The 14,962-nt window shown below is 28.7% G+C and overlaps 1 protein-coding gene across 5 annotated transcripts in view; it reads right to left on the bottom strand.

Moving 5' to 3' along the window:
- The window catches only part of LOC122500550, a 69,911-nt gene that overhangs the window by 19,497 nt on the left and 35,452 nt on the right, over positions 1–14,962 (bottom strand). For 3 of the 5 annotated variants that reach the window (XR_006301491.1, XM_043609521.1, XM_043609522.1), the window contains exon 2: positions 2,331–2,366. The exons of the other annotated variants lie outside the window; for them this stretch is intronic. Coding sequence is in view for 2 of the 3 variants with exons in the window: in XM_043609521.1 (XP_043465456.1) it covers positions 2,331–2,366 (36 nt within the window). In the remaining variant the exon portion in view is untranslated. The remainder of the gene's footprint in view (positions 1–2,330; positions 2,367–14,962) is intronic. 5 annotated transcript variants of the gene reach the window in all.

Raw genomic sequence — 14,962 nt, 5'->3', positions numbered from 1 at the left:
CCCAGAAATCTTATTAATATTAGGTGATGAATAAAACAACCTAAAACTTTTTCATATTATATGTTAACTAAAAAAACTAGACAGGTATACAAAACCAAAAATGGTATTAATATTAGATGATGAATAAAACAACCCAAACAGATATACGAACCAAAAAATGGTATTAATATTAAATGATGAATAAAACAACCCAAACAGATATACGAACCCAAAAATGGTATTAATATTGAATGATGAATAAAGAAACCCAAACAGATATACAAACCCAGAAATGTTATTAATATTTAATTATGAATAAAGCAACCCAGAACTTTTTCATATTAGAACCCAAAAATGGTATTAATATTTAATGATGAATAAAACAATCCAAACAGGTATACAAACCCAAAAATGGTATTAATATTAAATGATGAATAAAACAACCCAAACAGATATAACTACCCAGACCTTTGTCAAACTAGTTGATGACTAAAACTAAAATAAAAAGTAAATGAATAATTTTATTTTTAGAAGAAGTAGATCATAAGATTCCCTAATGTTTATTATAATATATTATTTAATATACAATATGTAGGTCATAGGTTATACAATATTATAATATTCATAATTATAATAATTATTATTAGATAATATGTAAAAATTACCAATTCTCCAAGTCAAATCAAGAAAGAAAAAACATGTTGTTACGTTTCGACAACTCTGGCAACTTTTCCAGAAACTGATAAACAACTATTAACAAAATTGAAAACAAAAACACAAAAATATTATTAAAAAACACAAAAACTGATTTTTTTGTCAGAATTTCCGTAGTTAAAAATTGTTACCAAAAGGTGGCTTGCGGTAATTCGCAATGAATTGATAATTTTAAAATACTATCTATATTATTTTTACTAAGTGATAAATTCACATAATTTTATAATAATAATTATTATTAATGTTTTAACTTAAACTTCTTTTCATTTATAAAAATTCCATGCTCTGTTTATTAATAAGTTCTAAAATTATTATTTGCTTGACCGAGTTAGTAAGATTTTTTTCAAAAAACAAAACAAGGAGACAAGAAAAATGTTGAAGAATTTAATGAACTATTTCTTCTATAACACTGAATTTATTCATCATCTAGTATGAAAATCTTTTAAATAAGATTTCTTTCTTTATTTTATTATTTCATTTTTTATTAATTAATTAGCAATCATAAATGACAATAATAAGAATAATAATATTATGTATACATATGAATTATTATAATATAAATAATATAAAATAATAATATTAGTTTTATTATAAGTGACGCGCTCCCAAGAAAGGTACCTAAGAAGCAAATAATTTTAGATTATTATAAATACAAATATTTTTAAGAATCTTTATTTAATGGTTTGAATAATAATAATATTGATCGAAGCAATCAAATAAAAATCAACAATAAAATTTATTATATTCAAATTCCGTATGCAGAATAAATTTTCTTTTCATTTCTCTAATGATATGTCGGATTTGCACGAATGACTAAATGGTGAAATGACCATAAATTATTAACGGTCAATTTTCAATACGTTCCATTATAAATATATAGATATATTATTGATCAGAAAAATATGAATCTTGAGATTTTTTTTCACTTTCACTGAAAAGGAAAAAGATGACAGGCGTGCGAATTCGCACTGATGATTTCAGAGAAAGTGATAATATATCTTTGATTACTTTCAATGTCTATCTCTCTCTTTTTCTCTCTATTTTATATAAATAAATGCCTTCTGAATCATATATTCTCTCAATTATAATGTAACATTTATATAAAGAGATCAGAAAAAAAAATTTGATGAAATAAAATTTTCTAATAAAATAATTATTTTACTATAATAGAAAATTGTAGAAATCGACTTTCAGAGATTCGAACAGAGTTTCAGAACTTTACAATGATCGCTGTGAAATATACTAAAAATGATGGGGGTAATTTAAAAATTAATTATTAAAATTGAAACTTTAATGGGAGGGATTATGGAATCATGTTAATTAGGTGGATTATTTGATATTTGAAATTAAATTGACCAATGATGAAATGTCTTAAAGTTAAAATTTAATTGACTTTTATTGGAATGTTTACGATCTAGTTTGATCTTTTGTTTCATAATTCGAGTGAAGTGTAGTTATAAAGAGAATAGGGTAATCATTTGGAAATTTTAATGATTTGGTGAAGAATTATTTTCTGCAACGGAATTTCATTTTTATATTTCTATATCGAACGTTTCTTCTATATACAATTTAAATATTTTTAGTTTCTATAATATTTAAAACTAAAAATATTGTTAAAATAAATAATAAGCACTTACAGATAGAGTATCAGTAGTTGAAAAATGAGAACTCACCTGAAACAGAGAAAGAATATGATATTTTTATGTCACAGATTTAAATATAGTAGAGGATAAAATATAATTTTTAAATTCTAAAATTACGATATACTTTATGAAATAAAATACGATTAAACATTGAAAGTTATTGAATATGTTAAAAATTAATTTTTAAAATTTGAATTTATTCATCATCTAGTATGAAAATAGTTTAGTCTCCCCACCTATAAAGAGACTAATCCTTGAGTGCAAAAATTAAAACTGCGTCAATACAGTTTTAATATTTGTTTTCGTTTACAATATGCAATTTCAAGTTCCGACTGACATAAAAACAATTTTCCTTCTATGAAAAGGATGCTTCTTTAATGTATCGTAATTTTTCCCCCCTATGTCATTATATTCGACAGGAAAATAGTTATTTGTCCTGATTTGTGAACCATTTTCAGATTGATAGTCTGCTGACACGAAATATAAAAGTGACTTCTTTGAAATTCACGAATAGGCTTTTAATTATAGTTATCGAACGAAGCTTGACATTTTTCTTCTTTTGGTCTTTGGAGAGTGGGTAGTATGGAAGCGAACTAACAAAACTAAAAAGGAGTGGTATAATATAGGTCTTTGGACAACGCCTTTTTCATTCCAATAAGTATCACAAAACTCCATTTGCATGATTAAGTCCCTGTCATGTAATTTGTTTAAAAAAAACAAAAAAAAACCAACCGAGAGAGAGAGAGAGAGAGAGAAGAGAGGATTATATACTTTAATGCTAATGAAATCTTTTGTCGAGTAGATTTCGAAAATTCTTTTCTTTTCATAAAAATTATAATAAACTAAAATGGACCATGTAATTGAATGTAAGGGGGGCGCCCAATTGGGATCATGGTTGAGTAACGGTTTTGATCAGACCATGAAAAATCCTAACTGCCTAAGATGACAACTGTCCTCTTCGGGATGTCCTTATATCGAAATGAACGATCGATAAATTCCATAAGAGAACATTCTGCGCTCAGGTGGTTGTTATGTAAACCTGGGAACCCTGGGGGATCCGATGTCTGATTCATTCGGAGTAAATTCCCAGTTTTGCGACTATTATGACCTCTGCGATGCAATTTTAATCAGTTGCATCTGGTACGTTTATTACTTTTGCTTTAGGTACTTATTCTAAATCCCCAGCTTTGACATTCCTTCCGATTTCCTCCCCTTTCTACTCCCATTTACAGATAGATGTTCAAAGTTATACCTATTTCCTCCTTTCTAGTTATTTTTCGTTAAGATAACATAAAATTATTTTGTCAATATTTATATTTTTTAATATAACTAGTCGAATATTTTAGAATTCTTTTACCATATTCAATCTGTTGTTTCAAAACTCCCAAGTAACAAGATTGAAATGAATCTGATAATTTCTTAGAAATCCGTGCCGCCATATTGGATCCGCCATTTTGAATTCTTAAAATACAACCCCGAAGCAACGATTTTTATAGAATAAAAAATATATTAAATTTAAATTTATAAACAAAATTATTCAAAACTTTAATCATTTTATTTTTTTCAATTCTAAATAAACACTTATTAGAAAGTTCTACGAGAGTTAAATAATTGAATTCTTGCAGAGAATTTTATAAAAAATCTATTTTAATAATTGATTTTTTTTTTAATTTTATGAATATTGTATATTAAAAATAATTAAAATCCTGCGATGAGTTTTAATATTTATGAAAATAATTGAATGTTTGCAAAAAATTCCAATATTGCAATTTTTTGGCAAAAAAACATTTTTGGAAATAATTGAATTTTTTAAATCTTACGTTTAAAATACGTAAAAATTTTGAAATCAAGTTGATTTTGAATCATAACAGCTATGCTCATTAAAAATAAAGACAAGAACAAAAATAAAATATTTTCGTTATGAACGTGTTTAATGCTACTAATGATCTTTATTGCCTCTAATTTGAATTTTATTTTTGTTTTTTCTTTTCCTGCAGTAATTGATTCATCACATATTATAATCACTTTGTTAGGTGTGTAAGACCTAATTATCATGTATAATAACCAGTGTTATTAATTACTATCTTTTTAGTATTGTTTTAACTTTTATAACAATTCACTTTTATGTTTATAATTTATATCATACATTGGAATTTATATTTATTATTTATATTCATATTGGGATATATATATATATATATATATATATATATATATATATATATATATATGAAAGTAATAATACCGTTACTGCAATCTTTTGTTCGTAAGTCCTCACGAAATTAAAGTCAATCACAACTTTAATGTTTGATCATTTTACGAGCTCTTTATGGCTCTTTTAAAAGCGCTCCGTTATATGGGACCTCGAAAATCATTTTCAACTGTAATCACAAATATACTCAATTTGAAAGAATAAATTTCAAATTATTTAATTTTGTGAGTTTTTCCATTTTCTAGTTGACCTAATATTTTTTTTTTTGGTAAATTAACATAATTTTTATTTGCGGACAGTTTATTTCTAATGATATCAAATTGAGACAAACATTGCTTCTTTTATATATATAAAAAACAAATCATAAAAGCAAACGAAATAGTAGAATCGAAAAATCTTAATGAAGGTGATATTCTCAATATTCATTGGTAGTGAATATATTTTTTAATTTTATTTCTTATTTTATTTTCTATAATTTGAATATTATTAACATAAAGAATGTAACACTGACTGCGAGAGTGAACGTTTAAAAATAAAAAAGTAGATAGTTTTATAAAGTGTGGAAAAATGTCTTCAAGGTAAAGATATGACTCAGAGTATTAAGGAAATGATTATTACTCTGGTGAATATACTTGTTTTTAGTTGGTGGTTCGATATTATGGTGTAATTGTTAATTTTTTCGTCTGCTCGCCCTTGGTCGTTTGCGATACATATTGGACTGCACACGTGACGGAATGCATAACTCTTATAACAAAGTAAGAGTGTGCGTTCCGACTATATATACGCCACAAACCATCAATCAAGAGCATCCTGCGACCTCGTTTTCTCTCCCATCGCATTATTCGAACGTGTATAGTGTGTAAGTTCGTGTGCTCCAATGATCGGCACTGTAAATGCGACAACGACCCATCATTTACAAATTCACAATCTCAAAACTTACTGTTGTTTATTGATTCCCCGACAAAGTATAGTAACATCTGTACAAATGCGGGTACCCTCAACCCTCTTGGTTATTTTCAAAATTTTGTTTTTTCTCATCCACAGAGCAAGAAATAAAATTTCCAAAATTCGAAGACTATTTTTCAATTTTACACAAATTTATTATTTCCTCTATAACCTCATCTTAAAATCAATAGTAAACTTTTTGATTTTTTCATTTTTTGAGTGAAAAAAGTTTACTGGTTTGAGATAGTAACTCTGACAACCTTCGGAATAGGAAGATCGATTATTATAATTCTTTTGCAAATGTTTGATCAATATAAAGTTAGCGACGTTTCGTTAAAACTGCAGCATTTCGTGTATCACGGAATGAATTCTGGCATTTTCGAGCAAATGTTCTTTTTTGCCTTCCTATATACTTATGACGCAGTTTTAGCAAAACTTTTACCAACTTCATTTGCAAAGTTTGTTGAGGAAAAAAACGATCCTTATAATTGTAATGAAATTTTTTTTAATTACTCTCCAACTAGAGAGTAGAGGAAACCCGTCAATATTTTTCAATATTTTTCGTGTACAATATGCAATTTCATGTTCCAACAGAATTAAAAATAATTGTCCTTCTATGAAAAGGATTTAACAAAGGTATTAATATTAGATGATAAATAAATTTAAAAACAGTATTATATTTGATGATGAATAAATTTAAAAAAGTATTATATTTGATGATGAATAAATTTAGTGTTAGGAGAATTAGATCATTCCCCCTGTTTTTACATTCTACGTTGAAAAATACATATATAATTTCAACCTCTTTTTCCCCACCAGCAAGAAATATAATTTGTCTCAAAAAAGCAATATATTCATACGTTTCGTGTTCGTAACCCTAAAAATCGACTTTCTTAAAAAAGAAAATAATGATTTTCAACAATCCCCCGCCATAAAGTAGAATTAAAAACGAATTGTCTATATAGAAAGGGAAAATTGCCTCGAAAGAATGAGGAGCAGAATTAAATTCATAAGCGTAAACATGTACAATGTTTATCGTTACAAAAAACAAGAGGAACGATAAATTTATTAAGCCTCTCCTCGTCAGATTTCTTTGCACGGATCATTAAGTACTTTAAATGTTTCATTACGTCGACATCAGTTATCAATTGCTCTACCCTAGACATGAACTTTCTCTATATAATGTTTTTCATATATATATATGCGAGCAAGGGAAATGATTTTTACCCCATATTTTATTATATATAGAGAACGTGAAATAACTTCTTTCTCGTATTGACTCACGCAGTGCAAATAAATGACTCATATATATGATAGTTCTCGATACATACTCACAGTTTGATCAAAAACTTTCTGAACACAGAACTTTTCATCCTACTTTCAAATATATATAAGAGGACTAAACACCTCTGATAAGCAAGGATTCTTAGTTTAATTTATTGAGCAGTAAACTTATTCTTTTCTTTTTTTTCTTAACAAGAAACTTTCTGCTGATTTGATTTTCAGAGGAGATAATTCTTCTTGCGTTGTAATCTAATGCTTTATTTGTTTATTTCTGACTATTAGAACCATTAGGCTATTAATTACTATTGAAACTAAGGAAACAGCAAACTAAGCAAGAATTTTTATATACTATTAGAGGATATTTATAGAAATTCTATAAAATATTTTAATTTTAAGGTATTTTATGGAAAATTTTTTTTCCAGTGAAGAAAGTATAGAAAAAGCTATTATCAGATATGAGGTCATGACGCAATACGACAAAAAATTGAAATAAATTTTAGTATTAATCGGAAGTGGAGTAATTGCCAGTTTTTAAAACCTGTTTTTCCAGGGCTAATGCGTACTTGAAGATCTACAATTTCAATTCAGAGGATTGCGATTAAGGAACATATCTTCGCTTACACATATCTTTGCATTTAAACTTGAAAAACGCAAATACACCATCGTCATTTTAATCTTTAATATTTTAATATTCTAATATTTTAATACTCAGTATTCGAAATTATTATCATATTCTTTTAAAAAAACCCTCGAAATAAAAATTATAAGCAAATTCAATGAATTAAAAAATTTGACCGCCATATTGGATCCGCCATTTTGAATTTTGAAAAAACATCGAATTCGTAATCAGCCCTAAAAACCGTAATTTCGTAGAGTAAAGTAATTTGATTGAAAAAAGACGAAAAGTTTCTAAATTGTACAATTTTGACCCTGCATTAAATAAGGATTAAATTATAAGAATATAAAAATAAGCGTATAATTTAACAAGGACAATTAAATCCAATGACAATGACTTTAAGTTCATTATTAATATTTCCAATAAAAATTATTAATTACAAATATATGAAAAACGAATCATCATTAACGATTAATGCTGCATAATCCATCAGAGAATTGATTGCATTCAAACGTGAGTACTTCAAGAAAACATTTTTTTTTCTCATTTCCACCGAAACCGTTAGACTCGACACATTTACTGCATATGCACAATCGTAAAAAAATAAAAAAAGCTTCTAATTTTCAGTGTGGAAGGTACGTAACACTAGTTACTGTTATAATACTCACGTTGCATTTCCTTTTTTTCTAAATTGAAATTCATTTTATATGCGCAGTTAAAGAAGCTTCTTTTAAAAATTCTAAAAAGAACCTCTTACGGATAATTCGACTTTGCGGTATATATATATACGTATAGACATTATTCTTACGTAATGAGCAAACGTGGACACTAAACAGTGTAATTAGCCACGCTTTGTTACCACGTTTTTCGTTGCCACGTTTAAGGTGATGTTTTTAGAAAATCATTTTTACTCTGCCGGATAAAAGAACCATTTTTTTTGTATATATGAAACATAAAGAGAAGAGATATTAAAAAATAAGAATAATACATTTTTTTTAAAGAAGCGTCTTTATACAAGTGTCTGTTTGAATAACGATCGTTTTGTTAACACAACAGTCGTGACGATAATATATGCTGTACGTTAGAAAGTCAAATCATACTATGACTTCAGTTCGTGTAGAAAACATTTATGAAAATAAAACATACGTTAATTTATATTTCTTCTTTAATGTTTGTAAGGCAATTAATAAAAGTCTGATTAAAAGGCTATATATATATATGCGGGAAAGCTTTAAACATTGGATTTTTGTTTACTAATACGATCTACTTTCTTGCTGTTATATTTGATCTTTTATAGTTAAACATCAATTTATTATACTCGGGAAGCAAATTTATTGCCGTTGAATTCAAAATTTTTATTTTTCCTTAAAAAAAAGATACATTCGACTCGGAGATTACTGAATTATTTATGAGTTTCGAGTAAATTTTATTTTGCGGGAATAAACATTTTGTTTGTACCAAATAAAAATCAGTTGTTGCAACTTCTCGCTAAATAGAAATTCTACTTTATTAATGATTAAGTTTTTGAATTCTGATCCAAAAATACAAAATGTTAGAAATTTTAATTAAAGAAAGTCTGTTTTAATTAAATTATTAAAAAGGAATCCATGATATAATAATTTCCTGGAGCAGGAAAATAATTAAAATTGATTAAAAAAAAAAAAAGAATTAGAATTGATTGTTGTTCGTGGATATGGTGACGGTACGATTAGTAAATCAATTGTTCGCAGCTTGTTAAATAAGATTAATGTATATGTTTCTGAATTGAAAAGTACGTGATGTTGTCCTTGCATCAACTGTGTAAGTTTAGTTACAGTGGAGGCAGTTTGTCGATTGGTAGAAACTAAAGGGGACTGGTCACAATCGATTTATATAATCAAAGTAAACACGGGAAGTGATCCAAATAGGTGTCTTCATTGTTCCTCTTTTTTTATTACTTTTAACATTGTCATTTTCTCGTTTCCAGATGTAATTATCTCAATTCTTCATGACAAACACGAGTTATTTCTACAAACAAACAATTGCGACTCCTAATAATATAAACAGAAGCGACAAAGTATTTTTTGATATTTTACAACTGAATTTCCGTTCGACCAGAAAAATTTAAAATCATATAACTTTGGGAAGTTTTATTTAGCATTACAGCGAATAATTGTCATCATTACAGAAAACGGTATATTTGATAGAACTTTAATAATCTGTTGTGTAGTTCCAAGTTTATAGCAGAATGATTTCTAATTTTCATAATGAAAACTATTTTCATACTAGATGATGAATAATTATGAGTTTTTACTATTCTTTCCTTAGTGGAATTTTTAGAGACAATTTTTTTCAATTAAAGAAGGAATGCATAATGACATGCATGTGCTGATGGTATAAATCAAATTATACAGAAATTTCATCTGTAGATAACTGAAAGGGTTTGTATTTCGCCATGCAAAGCTTTAACCGGTTCACCATCTGTCGTTTTCCGAAGCACCTGTGATCTGAGAATTCACAGATGCTTCGAACTGCACTTCCTCGTTAAGATATACATCATTTTCACGAGAGAAAGGATATAAAGAAAGTGACAAATTTCAAACAATGCTTTATGGATTACGTGCTGCGATAAAACACTAAATAGCTCTGTCATGATTACATGTTCCTTATCTCACGGAATTCAATATTTTATTATTCTCAATGAATATTAAATTTAATCATTGCTTTAATTGTTTTTAGTATTTTTCCTTTTTATCTAAAACAAAAACTTGAAAAGAAAGTATTACAAGAAAAGAAATAAAAATAAAGGAATAAAAGTACAGAAGTTGAGAGTCAAATCCATTTTCTAAAGTATAAAATAAGAAGGTTGCTTAGTTGGTAACATCTATAAGGCAGAACAATTTCTCTGTTGATTTGTAGAGCGTGGCAATAATGTGCGTTGTTTTATCTGTGTCCAACTCTCGGAGCTGAGTAAACCTGCTGCCCCGGTAATTATTTAAACTATAATGAAAGATTTATCGTTATTCAGGATCAGTGCGAGATCCCTTATTAAGCTTCAGATGCGCGAAATTCTTCATCATGCACTGGGTGTTTCAATTCTTCTTCTTCTTCTTCAATGGAACAACAATAATAACAACAGCAACAATTATTGAAAGTACTTTCGCGAGTAATAACAATGGCAGTAAAGAGCAATTAGAGAAAAATTCCTTTGGATCAATTTACCACTTGTTTCCGCGTTGAGGAGGTATACATTCTTTTGAACTTCTTAGCAACATCCACAAGTTGAGACGATTCATCTTCTTTCCGAAAGCAGACTACATTTCTACAAATCAAACATTATTTACTATTTCTACAAGTCTTTTTATCCAGTGTTTTAATTGTTCCTCACACAGCCGGAAGTCCTTTTTTACATTTAAGAACCAACTATTTTTATAGTAGACGATAAAATGCATTGTCATGGTCTTACTATAGAATTCCTCCAAACTTCAAAAACCAAAGATTTTCATACTAGATGATGAATAATATTCAAAAGTGTTTAACTCTAAGCCTCCAGTAATTTGAAATATTCATTAACAGTTAGCAATTTTTATCCCCCAATCATTTTTATAGCATAGTATTTACAATCAGAATTCCTCTACTTTTTTCCATCCTCCAAAAACCAAAGATTTTTATACTAGATGATGAATAATACTCAAAAGTGATGAACTCTACGTCCCCAGTAATTTAGAACATTAACAGATTGATATTTTTATCCCCCAATCATTATATGTCTGATGAAAAATGCATCATCATTTTTATAGCATAGAATTTACAATCAAAATTCCTCAACATTTCCCCAAACTCCAATTAGCAACGATCTTCATACTAGATGATGAATAATACTCAAAAGTACTTTTAAGTCTCCAGCAATTTAGAATATTGACAGTTTGCGATTTTTATCCCCCCAATCATATGTCGGGAAAAAAATGCATCATCATCATTTTCATAGCATAGAATTTACCAATTAGGGGATTAATAGAAAAAAAGGCTATTCTGATAATGAACAGTAATGTGGGCGTGATTGATGGGCAGCATGAAAGTAACCATAATTAGAAACGTGTATGAAACAAGTAGCAATAAGCGAGTCTTTTAGGAAAAGATTTACCATTATAATATAGCGTCCCACATGATGATTGGGAAACAATACGAGAAACCATATATTGAGTCTAATTGCTTTCCTGTTTTTTCAACTTTCTATTGTTTATTGACTAGATGACTAGATTTATGAATAATTTACAATATATTAAACGTCCGGGTTTTTTTTAATTTTTTTGTTCTACCATTGACAAAAGATGATCCAACAAAAATTTAATACAATGTTGACCCAATTGGATGGATTTTCTAGGTCGGTAGAATCGGGTAGTGTGGGAGTCCTCCTCTAAAGGTACAGGAGGGATATTCAGGAGAGAATTCATCAAGGATTTGTGCCTTTAAGGAAGCGGAAGTGGAATTGCATGTATGAGCGTAAACACCGAGACAACTGCAAGGTATGTAACTCTGCCGGATGGCTGAACTGACATGGTGGGATCTAACATTGATGGCTATATGCATTCTTCATGTTGGTATGTGTTTGTACACGCATTATGACTGACATGTATCACGCGACATGCTCAGGCGTTTCTTCAACTGGCTTCCTAATCCGGTTAAATGATGGCAGTAGCAGCTTTGTGGCTGCTCCGCTTCGTTCGATTATTCTCCTCCAAGGCGTTACGAGGGCGTTCAACCTAATGCAATGCTACTGTTTATATGACGTCTGCCGTACATTGTAAACGAGCATTTTATTATCCTTGCGGAAAGATTTTCATTCACATTGTTTTGGAATTTTACAATTCACCTGATATAGAAGAACCTAGTTCACACTGTGAGTTGCATTTTTTAGATTAGTGGTGTTACATTTTTATTTTTTATTCACTAGTGTGAATGTATAACTGGAACAGGTGGATTGATGCAGAATTACATCAGTGCGATAACCGTTAGAATTTATCGAGTGCCGAAAACAATTCCTTTTCTACTTTATTCAGTTCTTCGTACACTTGCTAATAGGTAACTAATTTTTAAAAATTTCCGGAGATCCTACCTTTTCATTTTTCTCCATCTTCCAAAAAACAAAGATCTTCATACTAGATGATGAATAATGTCTGATAATTCAGCTTTCTTCCAGAATTACCATTCTGGAGTAAATTTGTTTGTGGATCTTAAGAATAAGTTGCAGTTGTTTGCAATTTCTAAAAATTTCCGAAGATCCTACCTACCATCCTAACCATTTTCCCATTTTCCTCTATCTTCCAAAAACCAAAGATCTTCATACTAGATGATGAATAATATTCGAAGTCTGCTAATTCAGCATTCTTTCAGAATTAACATTCTGGATCAAGTGTAACACATTTTTTTCTGGATCTTAAAAATAAAAATTGCAGTTTAACCCAATTTCTAGAAGTGCAATACCGATTTTACAAAAAGTAGAGACATCACCAAATAACGGATGATATAATAAACACCGTTAAACTAAATAATAAATTTTCTATTTATAAAAGGATATATTTTCCTAACACAGATATTTGTGAACAGGTATATTATAGTACAGACCTGTTTATTTCACACATCACACTATTTCATAATTCAACGTTGTTTAATATAAACATATCCGACAATTATTGTAAGATAATTCAAAAAGCACACTAGTGTGAATTTCGTAATTGGTTCGTGCTCTTGAATTAGCCGCAAGGTGTTTGACTAACGAATCGAAATGAACTTCTGATACGGTACTACTTTATTATGGAATGAAATAATTCATCTGGGTAGACATGTGGTGTAATTACTATATGACGTATCACGATGAAGTGATTGCCTTTCTGACGCATTACAACGACTTTAGTGTAAAGAAACGACCGTGGCATTTAGTTTTAAACGAGTTTCTTTATAGTGTTCTCATATATATATATATATATTGTCAATATAGAAAGTAGAAAAAATCTTCTAAACAATAAATGAAGGACTTCTATCTGCAAGTATAATATTGACAATTATGCGTGCCATTAATGTTGCTTTTCAAATTCTCTGACTAGTGTAAAGGGAATTTATTTATTTCATTACTTTTTCTATCTATTTTTAATTTTTAGATCAAACAGTAGAAAAAAATAAAAGAAACAAACCATTCTTTTAAACTTCTTAGCAACATCAAGAAGTAGATTTTTGCATTCTCCAAAAAAGAAAGATCTTCATACTAGATGATGAATAATATTCAAAAGTATATATATTTTTCGAAAGAAAAAAAAACAGATTCATTAGTTTATTTCTGAAAAGAAATGATTGATTAGTTAGGGACTTAATATTCCATAGGAATTTACTGCCTTGGGAATTGCATCAACACTTGATAATGTTGAATAATTTCAATCTTGAGATATGGAGAGAGAGAGAAAAAAAAGGTAACTTTGATTATCTGACAGCAGTAATTACAATATTAATTCCCCGTCAAAGTTTAAGTATCTCTAAAAGCATCGAAGTGACTGAGCAACGAGAGTAATAAACCTTTCCAAACGAGATAATATTTCAGTAAAAAACATTCGTTTGCTGGGCAAAGAATATTGTTGGGGAAAAATCATAAAGAGAGACCCGCAGCATGAAACGAGTTTCATCATTGATCTGACATTGTGGTTTCGATGGTTTTAAATATGTTTCTTTCATTCTTTCTTATAACTATATATTTACATACACTTGTTTCTCCTTTTGACTATATAGTCAAGTTTATGTTAACTTTTTCCCTTTACGTGTTTGTCTTTTAATGTATAAAACTACAGTGACAGTTGAAAGGTAACGTGACTTTTGTCATGTCAAACATATAGAACATTGTAGAAGAATATATATTCAGAACGAGTTTTACGAGTTGACGAGTTGACCTCGACAAGGAGAATCAAGTCAAGTGAGTCTCGTTTGCATACGGGGCACTTGGTTGATCGCGCAAGCACTTGCGAGAACCTTTCGATAAACCATAAAGTGTCATCCATATGTTCTTGCATTTTTGCACAAGGTTAATTTTTTTAAAAACAAAATGTTAAATTTTTCATAACTATAAAACATGAAGATATCGATAAACTGGGATTCGAAGACTTAATGATCGATTTCTTCATGTTGTATAATACTTTAAGATGACCAAGTTCGTTATTTTAAAATAAAATAAAAGTTAAAAAATAAAAAAAAAACTATTTTTTAAAAAAAATGAAAATTAAATGTTTTATTAGATTTTACTCTCAAATTTTTCATTTGATAAATTTTAATCCTTTGGTTTAATCCCCAACTTTCCGTCCAATTTTCCGTATAAATGATGGTTGAGAAGAAAAAACCCCGTAGGTGCTTTCTAAATCACCTTATCAGATAAGATATTTTAGACGCACCTAACATATCAGTATTATCTTTCTCGATTCTCCTGCACGCATTTACCTTATAGGAAATTCTTCCTTTATTCTTTTTTTATCCGCGATAATATTATTTTCAATGATCGCGTGAGCTTATATCGTTTCGTGATAAATGAGATACAATATATGAACGAATGAT

The sequence above is a fragment of the Leptopilina heterotoma genome, unplaced genomic scaffold, assembly GCF_015476425.1.
Source record: "Leptopilina heterotoma isolate Lh14 unplaced genomic scaffold, ASM1547642v1 Lhet_188, whole genome shotgun sequence".
Lineage (NCBI taxonomy): Eukaryota > Metazoa > Arthropoda > Insecta > Hymenoptera > Figitidae > Leptopilina > Leptopilina heterotoma.
This window is presented reverse-complemented; position numbering and strand designations above follow the sequence as displayed.